The sequence below is a fragment of the Mus caroli genome, chromosome 5 (genome assembly GCF_900094665.2).
Source record: "Mus caroli chromosome 5, CAROLI_EIJ_v1.1, whole genome shotgun sequence".
Lineage (NCBI taxonomy): Eukaryota > Metazoa > Chordata > Mammalia > Rodentia > Muridae > Mus > Mus caroli.
Window position 1 is genome coordinate 59,601,823 of NC_034574.1, and position 22,960 is coordinate 59,624,782.

General features: G+C 44.7%; 2 protein-coding genes across 17 annotated transcripts in view; one reads left to right on the top strand and one right to left on the bottom strand.

The window, feature by feature from the left end:
• The window catches only part of Nsun7 (NOP2/Sun RNA methyltransferase family member 7), a 39,309-nt gene extending 28,630 nt beyond the window's left edge, over positions 1-10,679 (top strand). The window contains exons 10-13 of one of the 3 annotated variants that reach the window (XM_021163691.2): positions 2,228-2,345; positions 7,437-7,560; positions 8,033-8,563; positions 10,474-10,679. In XM_021163691.2, coding sequence (XP_021019350.1) covers positions 2,228-2,345; positions 7,437-7,560; positions 8,033-8,563; positions 10,474-10,503 — 803 coding nt within the window. In that variant the 3' untranslated portion in view covers positions 10,504-10,679. Of the gene's footprint in view, positions 1-2,227; positions 2,346-7,436; positions 7,561-8,032; positions 8,793-10,473 lie in introns of those variants that run through there. The other 2 variants (XM_021163690.2, XM_021163689.2) reach the window with 2 other exon arrangements.
• A 672-nt stretch (positions 10,680-11,351) lies between these two features.
• Apbb2 (amyloid beta precursor protein binding family B member 2) overlaps positions 11,352-22,960 on the bottom strand; it is a 326,762-nt gene continuing 315,153 nt past the window's right edge. For all 14 annotated transcript variants that reach the window (XM_021162015.2, XM_029477234.1, XM_029477232.1 and 11 more), the window contains 3 exons: positions 21,925-22,040; positions 20,275-20,454; positions 11,352-15,364 (listed from right to left, as the gene is read on the bottom strand). In XM_021162015.2, coding sequence (XP_021017674.1) covers positions 15,197-15,364; positions 20,275-20,454; positions 21,925-22,040 — 464 coding nt within the window. In that variant the 3' untranslated portion in view covers positions 11,352-15,196. The remainder of the gene's footprint in view (positions 15,365-20,274; positions 20,455-21,924; positions 22,041-22,960) is intronic.

Here is a 22,960-nt window from a genome sequence, read left to right on the forward strand (position 1 = left end):
AATCTTCTGGGAACTGTTTTCTGAGAGCACAAAGAGGCTGTGTTGTAGAGATGGCCAATGTTGTACCTTATGCTTCAGCTGGACTGGGTAATGTATAAGAATTACCCAGGTGGTACTGGTTTTGATGGCCCAGAACTGAAGAGATCATGTAAAGAAGTTGAGTCTTGACACCATGAAGAGAGCCTATGAGAGGCTATTGGTGAAGCCTAACTGCAGTGGGAGACACTGGCAAATTGGAGATGCCAGTACCATGGGATGACCACCAAGAACAGCAGCAGCAGTGGAGTGGAGTCAACCTGAGCCTAGTACAGAGCTGAAGAAGTGACCCACGCTCTTTGGAGGAGTCCAGAAGATCACGTGTGGACCCCAGGCATTGAAACAAGAATCTGTGAAGTTGAAGTTAACTTGGAGACCCCAAGATGTTAGGGATGCCAGAGTTGTAGGTTACCTGCTAAGGAAAGCTGCTAACAGGGAATGGAACCAGCCCAAGTGTATTGCAGTCATCAAAGCAGGTAAGAGTTGGAGATCTGATGGGTGCTTTAACATCAGACATGGAGATGCAGAGTTTGGAGTTTCCCAGCTGGTTTTTGATCTTGCTTTTGTCTAGGATTTCTACAATATGTCATTTTGGAGTGGTAATGTATATCCTGTGATGTCTAAGGCATGTGATCTGCTCTCTGTTGTTGATTTTGTAAGGGATTACAAGTTAAGTGACTTGGAACTGGGGACTTTTAAAGTTGTACTAAATGTATTTCACATTATGCTATGGCTAGGTATGCCCCCTATAGACTTATGTGTTTGAACAAGCCCGGGTCAGGGAGTACAATGTTTTGGTTTGAATATGCTTGGCCCAGGGAGTGGTAATATTAGGAGGTGTGGCTTGTAGGAGGAGGTGTGGCCTTGTTGGTAGAACAGTGTCACTGTGAGGGTGGCCTTTGAGACCCTCCCCCTAGCTTTCTGGAAGTCAGTCTTCTCCTGTTTGCCTTTGGAACAAGATGTAGAACTCTCAGCTCCTCCACCAGCACTATGTCTGCCTAGATGCTGCCATGCTTCTTGTTCTCAGATGATGATGATGATGGACTGAACCTCTGAATCTGTAAGCCAATTAGATGCAGTCCTTTATAAGAGTTGGTCATGGTGTCTCTTTAAAGCAATGGAACCCCTAAATAAGACAGCCTCTCTCCTCACTTCCTGTAACCTGGTCAGATGGGCCCTGACAGACTCTGAAAAGCCGATCCCACTTCCCTGTCAGGGCCTTTATGCTGGGCTGTGCCATTTCTTAGGGAGTTCAGGTTGACCCCTGGTCTCCTCTTCTGTGCACAGTCCTGTAGATCAGCAGTGCTTACAGTGATGACGCCGTTTAAAGCAGCAGCTTCTCCTCTGAAGCAGTTACCCACCCCACTTCATTGTATCACCTAAATTGTTTTCCTAATCATGTTTTACTTTTGTTCATCCTCTGTAAGGATTAACCAAAAAAAAAAAAAAAATCCACAGGGGCAGGACCCCCTCCCCCCACTGAGGATCACAAAGCCTCGGAAAGTGCTTGTCACCTGGTTGGTGTCCAGTTAGTATGAATAAAAATGAGTGAGCCACGGATCGTGGTGGTTCGCTGTTTCGTGGATGAGAGATCTGAGTCTTTTGAGTAATCTTTCCAGGTTCGCAAATCAGCAAGAAACAGAATTACAATTCCCATTAATATCTGTTTATTTCTAGAGTCTTTTTAACTAATTACGTGATAGAATGTACAGAGAGGGATTTCTGCTCATGATAGTGTGCAGTGTTTATTTCTTTGTGTATGGAACTGATTGATCACAATGCTTGAATTCTCTCTCTCTCTCTCTCTCTCTCTCACACACACACACACACACACACACACAGAGTCTAGCAGGATTTACATTACTTACTGGTCATTGCTTACATTACTAATACAAGCTCTTTTTTTTGAAGGAGAGCCATTCAAGGGGCAGTGGGGTGTCACAGCAGGTGAGGGCGTTTGCTGAGTCTGAGGAATTGCCTGGGACTCCCATGGCTGAAGGAGAGGTTAAGTTTCCACAAGTTGTCCTCTGACTTCCACGTGTGTGCCATGGCGCACACACAAACAAATGCAATTTTTAAATTAAAAAATAAAATAAAGGGGAGATACTCAAGCATCCATTGAAATCATTTCCATGAATATTTGGTGGTATGCAATGGGTAACCGTACTGATTTTATCGTCTTTCAATACAGTTACTAAAGTTCAAGCAATTGTCTATTGCACATGTTCTGTCTCTAAAGAGGAAAATGAAGACGTTGTTGAGAAAGCACTGGAATATCAAAGCTCAGGGGTTAAAATGCAACCTTACAGGTAAGGAAAGGCTCTAAACCACCATCAACAAAGACTTGAAAGTGGCGGAATGATATTTGGAGTTATATAAATATATTATAGTTCTTGTTATAATGTAATATGACTGAACAGTCTAAAATCTTACAGCTTTAAAGTGGATTCTCCCCAGCTTGTGAATAAACACTTGAACAGTTTTATATGTTTTGTGTGTGTGTGTGTGTGTGTGTGTATACACGCATGTGTGCGCGCACGCACACATGTGCAGATGTTGAAGAATGATTTGTAGGAGTCTTTTCTCTCACCGCCATGTGGGCCTCAGGGTTTGAACACAGGGCACCAGGTTTGGCAGCCAGCACTTTTACCCACCAAGGCATAGCACTAGTCTACCAACTCTGTATTGTATGTAAGTTTGTTTTTGTTATTGTTAAAGTTAAAGGCATTTGACTTTGCCTTGGTTGATTCCTGGATAAACTAGTCTAAATTTCATATCTTCCTTAGATATATGTATTACCCCACAGAGGGAAAATAAGCACTTTTAATATTTTGTACCCACTGGGAAATTAGTGAAAAAAAAAATGGCATGGGCATCTATGACAGCTTCACAGTAAAATATAGCAGTAAAGTTGGAAAGAGAGAGCATTAATGCTACCGTGAGCTGGGTATTAATGCTACCGTGAGCTGGGTATTAATGCTACCGTGAGCTGGGTATTAATGCTACTGTGAGCTGGGTATTAATGCTACCGTGAGCTGGGTATTAATGCTACCATGAGCTGGGTATTAATGCTACCGTGAGCTGGGTGTGGCTCACAACTTTGTCTCCAGCCCCTGGAAGGATGAGGAAAGAGGGTTGCCACAAGTCTGAGGCCAGCCTGGGCTACATAGAGAGACCTATCTCCAAAAAACCAGTACTAAGGTCTGGAGATATAACTCAGTTGGAGAACGGTGGCCTCGTATACTTAAGGTTCTTGATTTAATCTTCAGTGCTGCCCCAAACAAACAAGCAAAGCAAGCAGAAGCAGAATAATACAAAACAAATACGGCCCGCACTGTGGATATCAAGAACTCACTCCAAGAGTAAGCTTTTAAGACTAATTAGTTTTTCAAGTCTGTGATGATGAATTAAACATCTATTTTCACGCTGTGACTTCTCCTTCAGAATCTTAATGCGTATCTAGTCTGCTCTGTCCTCCCACCTGGATTCTTTGGCGTTTTTCATTTCACAAGCTGACAAGTGGCTCACACCAACACTTTCTCTTGCTGACTTCCCATTCTTCCTTAGAAGCTTCTGTTGATAGCTGCCCTTGCGAGGCTTCTACTGTTTCGAGGAAACAAAATACAAGTAGGGGAGGAAAGGGCTCATCTGACTTAATTTTCACATCACTAACTAGCCCATCATTGAAGGAAGTCAGGGCAGGAACCAGGGAGCCCGAGCTGACGCAGAGGCCGTGGACTGATCCCCATCTCCGTTACCCTCCTCACCCCGTCGGTCGTCCTCCACCTCCAAAGAATATTTTGTTTCCCCTTCTGAGTGAGATTCATCCATCCTCCCTTGGACTCGCGTTACTTATTATTTTTTTGTTTGTTTGTTTTTTGTTTTTTCAAGACAGGGTTTCTCTGTATAGCCCTGGCTGTCCTGGAACTCACTCTGTAGACCGGGCTGTCCTGGAACTCAGAAATCCACCTGCCTCTGCCTCCCAAGTGCTGGGATTAAAGGTGTGCGCCACCACCGCCAGGCTACTTATTTTTTTTAATAGCATGGTTATCCCATACTCTTTATGGCTAATATCCACTTATAAGTGAGTACATACTATGAGTGTCTTTCTGTCTGGGTTACTTCAATTTGGATGATATTTTCTATTCCACCCATTTGCCTGCAGATTTCATGATGTCTTTGTTTTTAATAGCTTTAAATCAAGATGATATAAACCATCTAAACAGTCCTATAATCCCGAAGGAAATAGAAGCAGTCATTAAAATCCCCCCCAAAAAGCCCAGGGCCAAATGGTTTTAGTAAAGAATTCTACCAGACTTTCAAAAAAGACCGAATACCAATACTCCTCAAACTATTTTTTACAAAATAGAAATGGAAGCAACATTGCCAAACTCATTCTATGAGGCCACAGTCACCCTGATACCTAAACTACACAAAGACTCAACAGAGAGGAATTTCAGACCATCTCCCTTATGAGCATCAATGTGTTTCCCTATTTCTGAGGCCGCCCATGTTTCCTGTTTACTGACTAAGCAGTGCAGTGTATGGAGTAAAGAATGGGATTTTACAATAGAAGCCCTCAAGCGTTTTTTAGAAAACAAGCAACTTTTTTTACACTCCATATTGCATTCCCTGCCACTCCTCATCCACCCTTCGACTGCTCCACATCCCACACCTCCTCCCCACCCCACCCTGTCTCCACATGGATGTCCCCATCTCCCCTTCTCCCTGACCTCTAAACTCCCTGGAGCCTCCAGTCTCTCCCCCCCACACCCCCTGCCCAGACAGGGTTTCTCTGAATAGCCCTGGCTGTCCTGGAATTCACTTTTAGACCAGGCTGGCCTCGAACTCAGAAATCTGCCTGCCTCTGCCTCCCAAGTGCTGGGATCAAAGGTGTGCACCACCACTGCCTGGCACAGCCTCCAGTATCTTGAGGGTTAGGTGCATCATCTCTGAATGAACACAGACCTGGAAATCCTCTACTATATGTGTGTTGGGGGCCTCATATCAGCTGGTGTATGCTGTCTGTTTGGTGGTCCAGTGTTTGAGAGATCTCGGGAGTCCAGATTAATTGAGACTGCTGGTTCTCCTACCGGATTGCCCTTCTCCTCAGCTTCTTTCAGCCTTCCCTAATTCAACAACAGGGGTCAGCTCCTTCTGTCTGTTGGTTGGATGCAAATATGTGCATCTGACTCTTTCAGCTGCCTGTTGGGTCTTTTGGAGGGCAGTTTTGAGTGGACTTAAACTTTGTCAGGGGGAGGGAGAGTTGCTGTCCACCCCACCACAGTCTCTTTTGCAGTTTTCCAGAATTTACCCTTTTGATTTGCAAAAGACACTCAACGTCTCCAAAGGTCTTTATCTATTTCAAGAGCAATTATACATCCACATTGTCATAAAATGCCAACTTTAAAAAATCCCAAATGTCACCATCTAGATCAAGACACTGGGTGTGATAATATTTTAGATTTACAGAACGAGGCTATTAACTGGAATTCCAAAACCACTTTTTGGGAATAATTTCTGGAAGATGACTCGTCTAATCTTATTTATGAATTACTACTACTTTTAGAATGCATGACTATAGCTAAATATAATAGCATTTTAAACAACTATGTACTGAATACCCAGTATGTGTCAGATGCTCTACTAGGTACCGGCAGTTGATCAGTGAATTGAAACTAAGAACCTTCATTTGATGTTTGGAGATGAAAATTCTACATTGATAACAAGAATTGATTTCACTGAATATTCTTTATACAAAAGTGAATAAAAATTTAAAGGTAATTTTTGTTTGCATAGGGAACATACATAGATTAGTTAAGTGTCTCATATACAAAACGATTGGGACCAAAAGCACACCAGAGTTTGTATATTTTTAGATGTTGGGATATTTGTATGTACATAGGTGCTGGGGTGGGGACGGAAGGCAAGGCTGTGCACAAAGTTAATTTATATTTCATTTGCATCTTATACAGAAAGCTGAGAGTAATTTTTGACAGTACTTTAACATGCTAGTATTTTGAGTGTGATCTGATACCTGAAGTCAGATGTGGAATTTTCTACTTATGGCATCCCAACAGATTAAAAACAGTTGTCTGGGAGCAGTAGGGAAAACAAAGGTTTCTGAGCTTGAGGCTAGCCTGGTCTACATAGTTCTAAGCTAGCCAGGGCTGCATAGTGAGACCCTGTCTCAACAAACAAACTAACTAACAAACAAACACAAAATGGATTTGTGTGCACAAAATCCCACTTCAGGATGGGTTGGCTAGCTGTGAGTAAGTAAGTAAGACCATCCAGCCTATAGAGTAAGTTCCACTATTACCTGCTCTAACGGACTCTACGGGAGTCATCTGAGGTCACGTATGTCTACCCCTTTCCCAAGTGACATGTCCTTATTCACTGTTGTCCCAGTCACATGGAAAATAACTTGCTGAACACAGGGTGATTTTCAGGTTGCCAGTGATCCTTTATAAATAAAACTTGCTATTAAATGAGAAACTAAATTTCAAAAAGAACATTATAGAGACTAGTAATTAAAAGGTTTTCTATTTGTGTCAGAAAGTCTTGTATACTTTTCTTTTGTGACACAGGCTCTCGTGTATTTTAGGCTGGCCTCAAACTCAGTCTGTAGTTGAGAATGGCCTTGAACTTTGTGTGCATGTGTATGTGTGTGCATGTATGTGTAGCATAGTGTTGAACTTTGTGTGTGTCCGCACGCCCATGCGTGCACCCATGTGCACACATGCCATAGAGCGAATGTGATGATGGTCAGAGACTACCTCGAGAGTTGGCGGTTCTCCCTTGGTGTGTGTCTGGGATTGAGTGCAGGTCATCAGATCTGTGCTTTACCTGCCAAGCCTCTCACCAGCCCCATTGGTTGATTTAGTTTGCTATGTAGCCCAGGGGTGGCACTTGGCCTTGCTATGTTGCTAACTATGACCTCGAACTTATGTTCCTCCTGTCTCTGCATCTGGAATGATGGCATTACAAGTCCGTGTCACTGGCCCCAGTTTATGCAGTGCTGAGGAGCCAACCCACGGCTTCCTGTATGAAGCACGGTACCACCAGAGCCACCTCACCATTCCTGGCGCTATGCATTTCTGATCGCTGTACTGTGATAACACATTAGAGAGGTTTTCAATTTGTTAGAAGGTTGTTGTTATTCTTGGCACAGCTATTTAGAGACTTTGGACATATAATAAATTATGAACTAATATGAAATATTGAGCTTTCAGCTTAAAATTGGGGAAGACAGCATCAGCGTATTTTCTTATTTGAGTTTTTTTTTTTTTTTTCCCTTAAGTGACTGGCAAAATAGGAAAGAGATTCGACGGGTGCTCCCTTCCTCTCTTGTATGAAGAGTCATCTTAACTGCTGACCCCTTCTCTCCCCCACTGCAGACTCAGCCCTCCTGTTCTCCCACTGTGCTCCCTAAAAGAGATAGAACTGTCTATGGACAGATTCTTCAGATTGGAACCATCTGATATGAACAATGGCTGTTTTCTTTCTATCTTAACAAGAGAGGTAAGACAGAAGAGAGCTCCTAATCTATGACCTACTTTGGAATTGAAAAACAACCAACTCCCATCATGGGAACCCAACTCAAGACCATTTGGCAGTGGCTTGATTGTATTTCCCAAGTAGCCAAAGGGCAAGAGCAGGATTGTTGCTGTGTGGCACACAGTCTCTGCTCTTCATGATTCCCCCCAGTGTTCCTCCCTGTGCCCTCCACTCCCACCTCTCCCAGAAGTCTGCCTACTGTCTGGTGTCCTTCCCTAACACGGAAGAGATAAGCAACAGGATTCTTACCAGGTTTGTAAATGGGGACCTAAGAAAAAGTTATTTTCTGGGGCTTCTGAGTCATGTTAGGAACTAGGGCCTAAAAAGCATTTATTTTAATATGTTTTATCTTTTCACTAAATAACTGATAAATATTTAAAATGTGCACAGCGATGGTGACCTCTCCTACACTAACAACTGCCTGCTTCCCTTGCAGCGAGACCCATCTGAGACAGTGTCAGTGAAAGACGTTCTGGCCAGGGCAGCAGCCAAAGGTCTACTGGAAGGGGTTGAGATCGGGAAGACGCTCAAAAGGGACAAGAAGAGGAAAAAATCAAAAGCGCTGCCGCCCAGGGCTCCTCACCATGGGGACCCACTTCGCGACCATTTGGCAGTGGATGGTAACGACACCAGCAACGTCCAAATGAAAATCTCCGAGCTCTTGCACCGAGAAAGCAAGATAAGTACTTCAACAAAAATGTCCGCCCCAGCAAAGACTGTGTCTCAAGCCGGCACTTCCTCCCAAGTCAGAAAGCCTAGCAAGCCTTTATCGACCCCACTGGTGAGGAATTTTACCAGGCCGGTAGAAAGGCCAATGAACTTTGTGAGAGCGCGGCCAGAAGGCAAAGTGATCCCTCTGAAACCGATTGAAATCGTTCTGCCGCCAGTGATATTCCCATTGAGTCCCCAGGGGCCCAGGGTTCAGATGCCAGCCACCCATTTTTATTACCGCTTCATTGGATCAAAGGTTGGTGTGCCCCGCTATCTTACATCATCAACATCCAGAAGAAAGGAGAAGGTTAAGGAGAGCACACCTTCTTCCCACGTCAGGCACCCTAGACCATGGCTCTGACTGTGTGGCCCTTGTGACAGGGTGGCTGGGCTCTGTCCAGTTTTAGATACGGTTACACAAGGTACTGGTGCTTGTGGTTGCGTAGTAACCTCTAATGCAATATAACTTCCCGAGAGAGAATGAAAGACAGGTGAGGAGTAACACTGGAGGGGCTGAGCTACGCTAGGCTTCATCAGCTCAGTGCTAATAACCTGTTTTAGGAAGTCCAGTTGCAGACTGGACCAGCTGTTAGACCTTGTCTCACTCTTGGGAGGTTTCAAGTATGGGCGGAGCATGGCTGTCTTACCTGAAGGGAACCCAGGACCCCTTTCAGTAGGTTGATTTGCAGAACTGACTGAGGGGCTTGGTAGAAAATCCCGAGACACAAAGGAAGCTGTTCTTTCCAGCCTGCTCCAGCTCTAGCCAGGAACCTGCGAGCACTCCTTAGCTAGGCAGTTACTGTAGCTGAAACCTGTCCAAACCCAACCGAGGCCAGCTTTTTCCTTAAGCATCCTACTGCTCCTGAGATAGGACATGTCAGGAGGTTCTCTAGTGGCCTGAGCTTTGAGTACGGTAGGAAGCACAGGAAATCCCAAGTGCCAGATGTGCACAGTCTAGATGTTCATTCAGAAAATGTTTCTGGAGAGACTCCTGAATCCTGAGTAGACTAAGCATGATAATCCCGCCCTTCTGTTTATGCCAAACATTGTTGGAAAGAGGACAGTGAGCACGTTTCCACCTAGGGATTCTTACTCTGAGAAATAGGTCTTAACTGTCGAACAGAAGCAGAAACTCCGAGGTTTCTGATTCTACGCAAAGTTCAGGTGGCACAGCCAAATGTATACGTCATTTCAAGGGCACGCGGGGATGGAACCTTGGGGAACTCAGTTCTGATGCACAGTTAGAATACATTGCAGCACTATGTTAATTACATTAAATGTCACCACTCTTAGCTATAGTAACCATTGCCTAGTAATACTGACATGATTATCATTTCTGGGTCTGATTTTTTTTTTCATCATGGCAACAGAAATTGTTTGACGTTAAATAAAGTTATGATTACAATTCTTTTTTTTTTTTTAAGTTCAGACACATTCAGAGTTTGAATGTAAAGCTTGATTTTCAGAATGCAACTGCATAGAACTGGGAGTTCTAAAGGCTCGGTTCAGGTAGCAGGACGCCAGTAGACTGGGGTCTGTCTGAGCTCCAATGGTCTTTTTTTGGTCTCACTTGAGGTGGGAAGGACAGAGGATGGGGGGGGGGGTTGCTTTTCATAGTACAGTTTTATTTTAGCTAAAGATTTATATTTTTCATTAAAATCTGAGTGAAGAAAACGAGTTTTGTACTTCAAGAGCTTACACTTATATTCTGGAGGGTTTTTGCTAGTTGATTCTTTACAAGTATAGGAAGTGGGGAACGGGCAGATGGGTTCCCAGGTGCAGTCTAGGCTGAGCTGCACAGTGGACCCTGTCTGGACGCCTGCTGAGCAGGTTCTAGCTGCTACTTCCCATCCCTAGCTCTATAAATCAATCACAAGCCTGCACTGCTCCCAGTGCTTAGACATCTTACCAAGACATCAACTACGGATCTCTTTGAATGATGTGTTTTAGGCTGCAGCCCGACCTGCCATTTCATCCCAGGAATTGGGAGCTCAGGCTGAAAAACCTTCCCTCTCACGTCGATTTTCTGGGTTCACTCTCGTGGCTCCATAGAGGTTCAGGGTATTTTCTAACCTCTAGTGGCATGTGTTTCCTGCCACGTGACCCTTGGGCGTCTCCTAATATGTATCTCGGCACTAAATTCGTCTTCTCTTTGCCCATTCATAGAGATTCTGCTCTTCTTTAGGACTCTTCTAGGGAGGACAGGATCAATAATTTCCTGATAAAGTAAGAAGAGAAACAGGATAAAAGCAACCTAAGAGAACTCTAGTGAAGACGGCTGAGCACACTGTCTTTTAACTGGCATTTTACCTGCTTGAGCTTCTTAAAAGTGTTGGCAAAATAAAAAAGAATCAAACTATTATAGTATTCAAATATCGCTGTAACGATTCATATCTTTATTTATTTACTTTGTGGTGCTGGGGGTTGAGCCCAGAGCCTTGCCCCAAACAAGTTCCTATTTTTTTTTACCTGAAACTGTTTACCAGTGTAAACCCCCTGAAAGCAGGGTGAAATGTTGTCCATCGAGAGTGTCTTTCATAGCGTAAGAGAAGATGGGGCGTGGGGGGCATACATCTATAATCCCAGTACTCAGGAGGCTGGGCCAGGAGGATTTCCATGAGTTCAAGGCCAGTCTGGGTTCCAGAGTGAGATCTATCTCAAAGACCAGACAACACAACACAGCGAATGAACAAAACTTGGGTACACACTTTTATTTGTCTCCTACATGTCAGGGAGTTAAAACAGACCCAAATGACCTAGTTATCACCTTTCACCTTGGAGTTAATGGCTCCCCATCTCTGTTCCTCAATCTTGTAAGAATGAAAGGCTGACTGTGTGTGTATGTTTGTGTGTGTGCGCGCATGTTGAAATACCTTAATCTTAAAAGACTGCTTAACAAAAATTTCTAGCTGCTGACAAGATGGGTTTGTGTGTTCAGAATGCCACTTCACTGCACTGACTAAAAACGTTCAAGGAACCACTTCCACATTCGTAATAGGTGGGAAGACACAAACACTGACGAAAGCAGAGCCTTCCATTACTTTTTTTTTTAAAGGTTTAATTTGAAGTAAGAATAATACAGAAAATAAAATTACTGCAGAGACACTAAATTTGTATTTGTTTCTTATATATGCTGTCAGATCAAGGAGTCAAAGATTTTATGCAGCTACATTTATTCCCAGGACATTTCACATGAAAATGTGTAAACACGATCAACAGCAAATGGCAACACAAAGAAACAAGATGTCTTTCCAGGAGGAAGTGGCCAATGTGGCTGCCTGGCGATGTCTTCACCGCCTTGAAGTGCCAACCTTTCCCCCGACACTTTTCAGGGACTAAACACAGATCCCTGCATGTTGTACAAGAGCCGTGCCACTGGGCCACACTGCCAGCATGCCGAAACAGGCCCAATTACTTTTTTTTTTTTTTTAAACTGGCTGTAAACACATCAGATGTTAGGTTAAACTGGGCCAACTAGAGAGCTTTTGGTTTCATTAAACTGTGCTGATGTCAGGGAGACATGTGGTTTCTGGAGTCTTGTGTTGCAATGTTCATAAAGCGAATGTGCCACACACTAAGGGGAGTTTTGGGGGCTGCAAGTTAAGAGGCCCAGTTTTGAGTGGTTTGTTATATGTCCTTCTTAAACACCTAATGTGGATTAAAAAAAGAAAAAAAAATTAGCAGTGCCAACAGTTGTATCACCAAGAATTTGCTTTAATGGAAGTGGGCCTAACGTCCCTTTGTGCAGTAAGACAGACAGACAAACAAAACAGTGGCTCTAGTTAGCTATGGGTGGCCTTGAGTCCAGGCGGAGACGAAGGGCATGTGGCTCTGTGTGTATATTTTTGATGAAATCACACGTGTTGTGAAGATATAAAAAGGAAGCACCGCACAGTGCCTTAGTCTACAAAGTAGTGGTCTTCGCCAGACGGCATGTCGGCTGCCCCCTGGATGCTTCCAAGGGGCACACAGATAAGGTGGTAAGGGCGCATCTATCTATCTGCTTTCAAAAAATAAGAGGAACTTTAAGCATTTTACCTTCTACATAGTCCAACAGAAATGTGACTGCAAATCACCACCAAGCCACCTCTTAGGCGATGGATATAGTTCACTGAGTTACTTTAAGACCTGGATACAAGGACATCATACCCAGTAAAGATAGTACAGCAACACAATAATGCAGTATATTTCAGTAAAAATAGAATAAATAAAATAAAAATATTTCAAGCTGTATTTAACAGGTTAATTAAAAAAAAAAAAAGGATAAGATACACAAGGCATCGTGAACATGGCTGCCTGTTTACCAAACCACGGATATAAAGAATGCATAGGTAACAAAAGCGTCACAGAGACCTCAGGTAAAACATAGGCATCCTCTCACAGACAAATGCAAACAGACTTCCATACATACTTTTTGGCCATGGCAGAAAGTGTCTGAACATATTGTTTAACATAATTCATTTTACCAAAAAAAAAAAAACCCAAAAAACAAAACAAAAAAAACCCAACCTGCACTTAGTACGCAAAGCTATTCTCTGAACAGAACGTGTGCAGTAAAAGTGTCTCACACATAAGAAGGCTATCCTCCATCTTACTGCATCCTAAAATTGCATATATAAATCAGTTTGCTGCTTAAAGCTAGCTCAGACTTCTTGATCCTGAAAACAAACAAACAAACAAACAAACAAACAAACATATATGCCTTAAAAAATGAAAAGGGTTTGGGTAGAGACTGCCTATAGAAATGCGGATTTCTTCAGAGTTTTGAAGCCAAGTGCCCTAAAACATTCCGCTGCAGAGATCAGAATTAGAGACCGCGATAACGGGATTCTAAACAGTTTTTCTCTGGGCACAATAAGGTTTTCGGTATGCAGAAATGTCTCAGATGGCACCCGTTACTTCAGCTAGTGTGCAAGCCGGCACCGAGGGTAACACCCTCTCTCAAGCAGTGACATCCCTTTTACTGGAACGTTAGGATGCCAGTGGAAAATTCCAGCTTCTCTGCACCCCACTCAGTCGCTCCATCACGTTCTGCAGTGGTTAAGCGCCACCGCCGGGAATGTTCCTACCACAGGTAACAATCTCTGGAAAGTCCGAGATGGGACCAGGCTGCTGAGGACAGACATTCTTCCTCTATGACATATTTAAGGAACACAGTCCTGGACTGAGAAAGGACAACGGGCTTACGGTAAGTGGCCATTTTCCTTAACTCACTGGGGAGTTCTGAGATTGCCTGACAGTATTCCTGTTCACTGTGTGGCCCCAGAGTCCTTTTCGAAGGGTCCTCCTGATTGCACGGAGGAGGCATACGTGGTAAAAGTTTTGAGATGTGGGTCGTGATCCTGGCTCTCATGAACTTTGGTGGCTTCCTAAGTCACTTCGTTAGCATTTGGTGCTCTGTATTCTGACTTCCTCAGCGAGGTCAGTGCCTTTCCTACCATGTAAGGCTCCAATGTGATAAAACTGCAGACCGTTCTGACCGGTACAGAGCAAGGGAAAAAAACCCACAATTTTATAATGATATTAGTTTTGACATTAACAGTAAACACTACTAAGATGGGCCTTTTAAAATAACAATGTAAACAAGAGTCTACATGTGTATATGTTTATGGTTTAGGTTCCTTAGCTACATAAAAGAGAGGCAGGAAGAGGGTATGTGGGAGTCACTATAAGGAAATCCATTATTTTTGCTGATAGGAAAAAATTAAATCTTGAAAATAAAATGGAAAAATAGATGTTTAAAAACACATCTACTAGTCAAGTCTTAACAAACTTCTAACATTAAACACATAAATTCAGGAAAATTACAACTTAAGATTTGTTGCCATGGACAACAGATGATGGACAGACAGCTTCCTGGACAAAGAGCAGAGAAAGGCTGGGGCAGTGGCGGAATCCCAGGAGTGCATTTACCTCCAGGGTGAGAGCTAACAAGAATCTCGGCGGAGATCGAAAATAATGGCGTGTGACAGATATAAATGACATTTCCTCGACTCTAAATTGCATATTAGCTCAGTATCAAACTAAGGATGGAAACGGTAGGAATATTTCATTTTCCAGGTGTGGGTAGAGAATGGCCATAGTACACTTTAATTCTCTAGCTGCATTGTACAATGTAAGGCAGAAGTTTGAAATACGTTCCATCCCAAATGCATCATGACTCTGTAAATCTCTCTTTTAAAATAACCAGTCTGAAAACCATCTGAAAAGAAAGGCCTTTTTTTTTTTTTTGCTTGATTTTAATTCCTCAAATTTAGTTTTCTATCAATTTTAAAGTTCTCCTTTGCCCGGCACCTCAAATAGCTGTAGACGTGAACCTGTGTCCATGTGTCAGAGAGCTCGGTGGCTGGTGTCTGTACCAACGCCAACAGCCGAGTTTTGTCAACCAACAGGCTCAGTGTTATGAAAAACTAAAACCCAAAGGTGTCGCCCCATTGTTACAGCAATTCAGTGGTATCTGTTACTCAGGATCCGAAATCAGGGCAAAGCGCTGAGGGACCCCAAGTTGGCTTGTGACAGATCCGGTCAAGAGGACAGCAAAATGAACTTGGGCACCGTTCGTCCAAGGATGCAGTGTTAGTTGGCTAGGAAGGGTGTGGCCGCATTCTTCTGTGTGTGTGCTCGGAAGTCCTGTTCACAATATTTACAACAAGAAGACGACCTGCTGCTGCTCATGATGTAACTTACAGGAAAGAAAAAAATCATGCTCCTCTTTATATCACATGGTGGCGGCAAGACGAGGTCACATGCTTGTCTAACACTGTCTGGTTAAAGATAAATTCTCTGGAGACAAAGCATCGGCAACCGAGTGGAAGGCCAGGTATCGACTTCTTTAGTGTAGCTACTTGATCCTCAGGTAATGGTGTCAGACCCCTCCAGACCCGGGCTGCTAGGGAGTCTCTGTGACCGGCCGCTTCTGTTTCAAAGTGTCAATGAGAGATAAGACCCCTCGTTTCACATTGGTCGTGACTCTTCGGGTCACTGAATCTGCTGGCGGGGGCGGGGGCCGGACTTTCTGCGAAGGTGGCCTGGCAACCAGGCACTTCTGATACCGCAACTGGAGGGAAAGAGGTAAGGGGCACGTTAGGTGATTTTTCTTCTTGGCTATTGTGCTTGTGACTTACTACCAATATGTCGACTCTCAAAAGTGAATGGCCTGGCTACTGAATATAAATCTAGCTCACCATCACCACTACCAGTACTATTACTACCACCACCACCACGACCTCCGCCACCATTACCACCACCATCACTTAGTACCACCACCACCAGTACCACCATCACCACCACCATCACCACCACTTAGTACCACCAGCACCAGTACCAAAAACACTACCATTATTACCACTATCACTTTCATCTCCACTGCTGCTACCACGACAGCCCCACCTCCACACACACCAATATTGCTACCATGACTACTGTGTGTGGGAAGACAGATCCTGGTCGCTGTCTGTGCGAGGCAAATGCTCTACATCTACAGTCCAGATTCATCTCCTTCTCAGTGTGAGATCATTTGCTCCTCCCACCCTTTCTTCCCACCCATGGCTCACAATCAGCAGCTAACCATATGAAAAGGAGTGTTGACTCAAGTTTTCACCACACAAGTACATGCAGGTGTGTGCTTGTGCTGTGGCACGGGAGAGGGCGCATGCGCATTCCCACTCTATCCCTTGTGAGCCCCAGGTCCTTAGGTTTCTCCAACCTTCCGTTTATTTGATTACAAAGTAGCTGAGAATTATAGCGCAAACCTATAGAAAGCCTAAGATAGGCCTGACAACACACATTTGTCCCTGTTTCCTACTTTAGTAGAAAATATTGTACTGAGATTTCAGTATGTATTTTATGGTCATGTATGAACCCTAATAGAGCTTAAAAATCATCTTCATTAGCATTGGGAAGCATGGGCACAACTAGCTTTCAGAAATACAATAACACAGGCCTGGTGAGTTGGCTCAGCAGGTAAGGGCACTTGGTGTTGACACCTATCAACTCAAGTTTGACCCCAGGAACCCTTGGCAGAGAGAAAGGACTTCCCAGTGCTGCTCATTGACCTTCACATGTGGTGAGTGTACACCTGTACTCCCTCTCTTACACTGTGTACACACACACACACACACAAATATTTAATATACATTAAAAAATATAAAAATATACTAACAAATAAGTAGCCCACTTGCTTTTGTACTAGCTGAAAGTTAAGTAGTCCCTTCAAAGTTGGATGAGGAGGAGCTGCCATGCCATCTCTCTGGTGCACTATGAACCAACCCACAGATGATTCTCAAAAGTCAGGTTCAACGTCAACAGGCTCCTTATAGCCTGTTATATCCGCTTCTCTCTCAAACGCGTGACGAAGCCCACGAAAGGTGGGCGTGAGGTTTCCATGTCCTCTCAGATCGTCAGGCCAGATGAACTGGTTCCTTCAACTCAATCTGGAAGGATGGCTTCCCACAGGTCTGCCCCCTACAAGGGGTCTCACTAAGTCTGTGTCACCAACCACACACTTTGAGACCATGAATTTATCACCACGCAGGTGTGGTGACGATATTGAACCCTGGACTTGAAATTTCAAACAGTGGCTTTGTGGGAATGTACGGAATGAATCAAAATTACGCGTAACTGATGAAATTCATAAAGAAGCCCCCTCTGATCGATTTTCAATTTTACTAAAATGTCTTCACTCGGCCTATACGACACAGCTGCAAATTATGCCTTAAAAGCAAGCGTGTGTCACTGCCGTATCTCGGATCCCAGGAATCCATGTATGAGTGACTGCTCAGGACAGAGAGCGGCGTGAATCTGCATGAAGAAGGGGCTGCACTGGGAGAGCTGGATTCAGAGTGTGGGGGGCCTGGATTGTACGCAAGTGCCTGGTACCACACTGCTGGAGCCACTCCAGCTGGTTGCATTAATAACATTTTTTAATTTAAAAAAAAAAAAAAGTGTTTCCAAGCAGAAAAATGAGTCTGGGAGTTTGGAAAAACAAAACTGCAGCCGCTGGTAAAACTAATTAGCTAACTGTCATTAGCATTTAAAATGTATAATTATGAGTGAAAGCCATTCATTTTAGGCCCAAACCATCTGTTATGCTCCATTTCAATTCTGTAAAATATCTAGGTTTTTGCCTGATTGAAACAGCACTTGTTTATCTCCTGTAGCCCTTCCTCCACCTAACAGTCTACACCTGGTTCCCAGGCTCACCCCAGCGCCTGTGCTCCCTGCTTCTCTCCCCTCAGGCCTGCTCCCTGACACCCAGGCTTAGACTCCCAGATCCACAGCCATGAACCTGGCAGTGGGAAACAGATGGGGTGTGAATTCCAGGTCTCTCTTCTCTCCCTCTCTTCCCCCTCAGGTCAATGATGTCTTAGAGATGAAAAAAAAAAGTGTGTGTATGTGTGAGTGCATTTATGTGTGTCTGTACATGTGTGTATATGTGTGTGTGTGAGTATGGTATGTGTGTATATATATGTATGTATACATGTGTGTATGTGTGTATACGTGTGTGTATGGAGTGTGTGTACATGTGTGTATGTGTGTGTGAGAGTATGGAGTGTGTATATGTGTGTGTGTGTACGTGTGTACGTGTGTGTATGTGTGTAGCTTGTGCCACAGAACACATATAGAAGTCAGAGGACAATTTGTGGGACTTGAGTCTTTTGTAATATGGGCTCAGAGCTCAAAATTAGGTCATTGCTAGGCTTGGTGGCGAGCGCCTTTACCTGCTGAGCCATCTCACTGGCCTTAATGGGCACCCATAAGCCGATCTGCTCTTCCCCTATTCGTTTATCTCTGCCCTCCCTCCACCCATCCCACCCCCACACAAACATTTTACAAATAACCATTCTGACCTTTCGTACTAACACATACACTAAAACACGAATGCCCCCTTTCTTCCTTGGCTGCTTGAGAACTGGTGTCGTGATGAATGCCTCTAAACACCTGACCAACTGTCTACTTCAGAGGAAACAAATGGCCGTCCATGTCCTCCCCCTGGGAAGGCAATGGTAACTAAGCCAGGAATGTAGGAAAAGCAGCCAGGATGTTCAGAACGTACAGGACCACACCAGATGTCACTTCTGTGTCTGGATTCAGAGTCTGGAGGTGGCGCAGCGCCTGGCTTTGGTGTGAGTCATGATTCCTTGAATTATACAGGGAGAAATGAGCCCAGACACAGCCTTGCAAGACACCGAGAAAACACTGAGGGGAGCAGGAGGTGAGAGCGAAGCAGGGGGCACCGCGAAGGCCGCCAGTGGTGCCAGTGGACGAGAGAGGAGGGAAGGCTCTGTAGTGAGCAGTCTGCCAGGGTGGTGCAAACCTTTACAGAAAGGACTGGAAAATTGCAAAAACTTAAAAAAAAACCCAAAAACAAAACACAAATAATACTCCCCCCCCCCCACACACACACTGTAGGCAATAGGTAATTTTCAACGCCACTATGGCCTCATGGAACCACACTATGTTCCGTGTGGTCTGTCATTCACACAAATGTCACGATGGGGCACATGATATATGTGGATTCCCTTAGCACAAGCAAGCGTGCAGCTTGTCCCCATCCTAAAATAACCAGGCTCACAGACCAGCCAGTGTCGTCCCTTAGACAACCCTTGACAGACTTTCTTAGCACTTCCCTCTTTTCAGAGCGCTTCCCTCTCAGTCTAATCCCTTCTCAGTCCAGCGCAGCCTCTTCCTTCTACACTCCTGTGGGATTTTTTGGATTTCGAGTCTTTCCTACTGCATCTGAGCTCCCTGATTCAGGAGTCACACTTGTGCTTTCTAGGGTCTGGCAGCCCATGGACACAGCAGAGGGAACTCTGCCACCCCCATGTCACCTAGTGCTCCATGCCTCCTGCTCATGACCCTTCTTGTCTCTTCAGTCTACACTGGCCTACACTGGTGGGCCCTTGGATTGGTCACTACATCTCAAGCTACTATTTAAACCCACCCTTACTAGGAAAGATCATCAGAAAGATGGATGCTCATCTCTCTCAATGGCCTACTATTTTAAAACCCAAACATGGGTGGCACTTACTTATCGTCCCATCGCTTGGAAGGCTGAGGTATCGGACTGCTGAGTTGGAAGCCAGTCTAGGCTACACAGTGAGTTCTAGGCCAGCCTGGCTACTGTGAGACTTTATCTCAAAATACCAAACCCGAACCCCAAAAGCTCCAAAAGCAAGAAATTGCCAATTCCTACTTCATAGTCTTTTCTGAAGAGAGTCAAACTTCAGTAGTGTTTCACGACAGGGGTCCTGTTTCTCCCACCAGTCCCACGGACCCACACCGCTGTCACAAGATGGTACACTGGGCTCAGGCTCTGATGCCTGCCTTTGTTCTGACCATTCAGGTTTACAGTGTGTGCCATGAAAGGTCCCCAAAGCACATTGGCTCAATGAAGAGATGTTTTTGTCTTAATTGGATTCACTGTGAAGCACTCTAGCCCAGTGGTATGGGGCTGACCCCATCTGCCTCCTACTGATGTTATGTCTACTCTCTTACGTCACAAATAAAGCAAAACCAACTACTGGATAGTGTTGCTGTAAAAAGTAAGGGATAAATAATAAATTGAATAGATAATAATATCGACATGCTGAAAACAACCATAGGAAATGAAAATCAACTTGTTAATTATTATTTTTTAAATCCTGAGTTGAAGGTAGGCTTTGATAACTCACACATGACCAGCATTTCTTGGTCGCATACTAAAATTAATTCGAAGTCTAGAATTGGTGACCCTTAAATCTTACTGGTTCTTTATAGGACCCTGCGTACTGAGATGCGTTCTGCTGGTCATTAGGAGTTCTGCCCACAGAAATTAGAGTGCTATAAAGTCTACATAGTGCATAAAGTGCTATAAAAGGCTTTAGGAGTTATACTTTATCCTCTTAAATAAAGGTTTCTGCTCTTATTTACAGCATGTGGAACAGGCAGGGTAGGGTGGGTTTGGACATACAGGATGGGTTCACTCACCATGCAGGCAGCCTGGACAGCTTCCGACACATTGGCTGCATTAGGCTCACACCAGAACACATGGCACTCAAAGCGCTGGTTCCCAGTGTCCATGATGAAGGCGAATGTGTGGACATCTTTCCCAACGCCCATGAAGGACAGGAACCGAACTCGACACTCCACCAAGACCTCCTCTTCATTCTGTGAGAGACATCGTTCAGCACTGGGAAGCCAGACAGCTGACAGCAAGAACTTCACACCTCAAACACCTCACAGAGCCCAGCCTGGTAGGACCTGCATCTTAATAGAAAGGTGAATCGTGGCTTAAGTGGCCAGAGAAGCCACCACGGGCATTGGTGTCTCCTGGTATCTGGTCTTACTGTAAGTGACACTGCTGGTAGGGAACGGGATGCGTGTCCATCTAGCATATCCCACATCCCCTTCACTATGGGCTTGCTGTCACACAGACTTCTACAAACCACCCAATACAGGTCACCCAGTGGTTCTCTTTGTCTAGCCAAAGATCTCTTTGTCTAGGCAAACCTTGAGGGCCCAGGAGAGAAAGATTCTCAAGTCTCTCTCCAAAGGCTTTTTTTATTCAAGCGAAACAGTGCACCAAATCACATCTAACACCGTGGAGGGCACAATGCTGCCTAATCAACACTTTTGTCTAATTGCCCCCCCCCCCCCATGTCTCCACACACAAGGTGGGATAAAGATGCGTGTGGAATTCATTTCATAGCTGACACCCACTGCAACAGCCACCGGCAATTTGTGAGTTATTGAGCAGAGCCAGAATACTGGCTTTCAAATCATAACATCCTGACTTGTTAAATATTCAGGGATGAGACACATTCCATAGGCAGACTGCTCCCGTGGGAGAGGTCAGGAGGTTTGGGAAAGAAACGCAGGACTCAGAATCTGGGAGACTGGATGAGGATAAAGAAAAAGAGAGAGAGAGAGAGAGAGCGCTGTAGGAGGGGATACAATCCTGCAGGAGCAGAGAGGCAGGCAGGCTTGGGAGAATTCTGCCCACTGCTACAGAGTGAAGTGGCTTTGGCGGTGACTCGCTGGTGGTAGAAGCCAGGACATGTTTATGACACGGTGCTTCATGCATCTTTATAAAGTAGGCTGGAGTTTGACTGCCTGGCTTTAAAGCTTGGTCCTGGGCCTCTGATCTGATATTAGGCAGGTAAATCTGTTCAGTCACCATGATGGGCTAATCTGGGTTGAGGCTAATGCTGGCCTGTCAGGATGACCAATGGCCTCTTCTCCTTAACTTAAAAATCACTGAGTTCCCTACCAGGAGCAACATTTGTACCCCAGCCCCAGACAGCATATGGCCCAATCTACACCGGAGCCCTAATAACAAAATGCAAATCCAGTAAGCCATGGCTGGTGCTACATCATTACCTTGAACAGTTTCAACCTCTGGGGAAAATGAGGAAGGCAGGATTGGGGCATCAGGATGGAAGGATCCAGGGCCCGAGGAAGGCACAATTAGGTACAGACAAAGCCCCGAGTCTTCTATAACACAGGCCACTTTAATCACGTGGCAGCACAAACCCCAAGAGGTCAAGCTTTGGCTCAGTTTTCGAGTCTTATGAAAAGGCATTGTATCCAAAACCTCCCTGCAGCCCAGGTGAGCCTGTCCCTCCTCCAGCTCCCCACCTTTTCACTGATGACAGTCACAGTGGCGTCGGCCACGTTCATGTTCACTGAAGGCCAGTCCTCCTTGCTGGATGACGTCATGAGATTTTCTATGGCACTGTTCAGGGTGTCCATGCCTACAGATAAAAGGATGATTGAAAATCCACACTCTAATACAGGTCCAGTCTCTACAGGTCCCGTTGCTCGGCAGGTTGGTGTCCCTGGTACCGGGCCACCTTATCACTCTATTCTCGTTTGCTCAGAAGAAAAAAGCCAGCTTTTCTAATAGAGAGTCATGAGTATTTCCAGGGATCCAGTGCATGAGTATGTATTATGTATGTGCATATATGTGGGGGGTGGGGCATGGGTGTGTGAGTGTTTCAGTGGGTCCTGTCTACGAGACCATAACACTCCAACCTGAAACCTGCTCCAAAGACTCCCCCACTTCAGGGTGTTGCCTTTGAAAGCCCAGGGATGAACAGCCAACAGAAGCCAGCATCTACCAGAGTGCCTTCAACATCACATTTGACATTTAGCCAGGTCGAGGTCGACCGTCCCTTTACAGACATACTACATGCTGTTCAGTGGGCTCCTTTGCTAGCCATAGAACAAACGTGTTTAAAGCAAATTAAACCTGTTTATTGTAGTGTGTGTGTGTGTGTGTGTGTGTGTGTGGTGGGGCACATGACATAGCATGTGTATGTATGTCAGAGGACAACTTTTGAGAGTTTTCTTCTTCTACCATTTGGGGTCGGAGGGTTGAACTCATGCTGGCAGGCTTGGCAGCAATCTCCTTTACCCACTTAGCCATCTTGTCTGCCCAGAAGTTTATTGGGATGTAACTCACATGGCGTTCACTCTTTGTAAAGCATGCGTTCCACTCAATGGTTTTCAAGAACTCAGTGCAGTCACCGGATCAACGTCAGAATATTTTCATCAGCCCTGTTAACTTTTAGGGGCCACTCTCCATGTTCCGCATAGTCTAACCTCAAAGCAACGCTGTACTATCACGCCGTACTATCTCTAGAGACATACCCATCCTTAGCATTTCATGTTA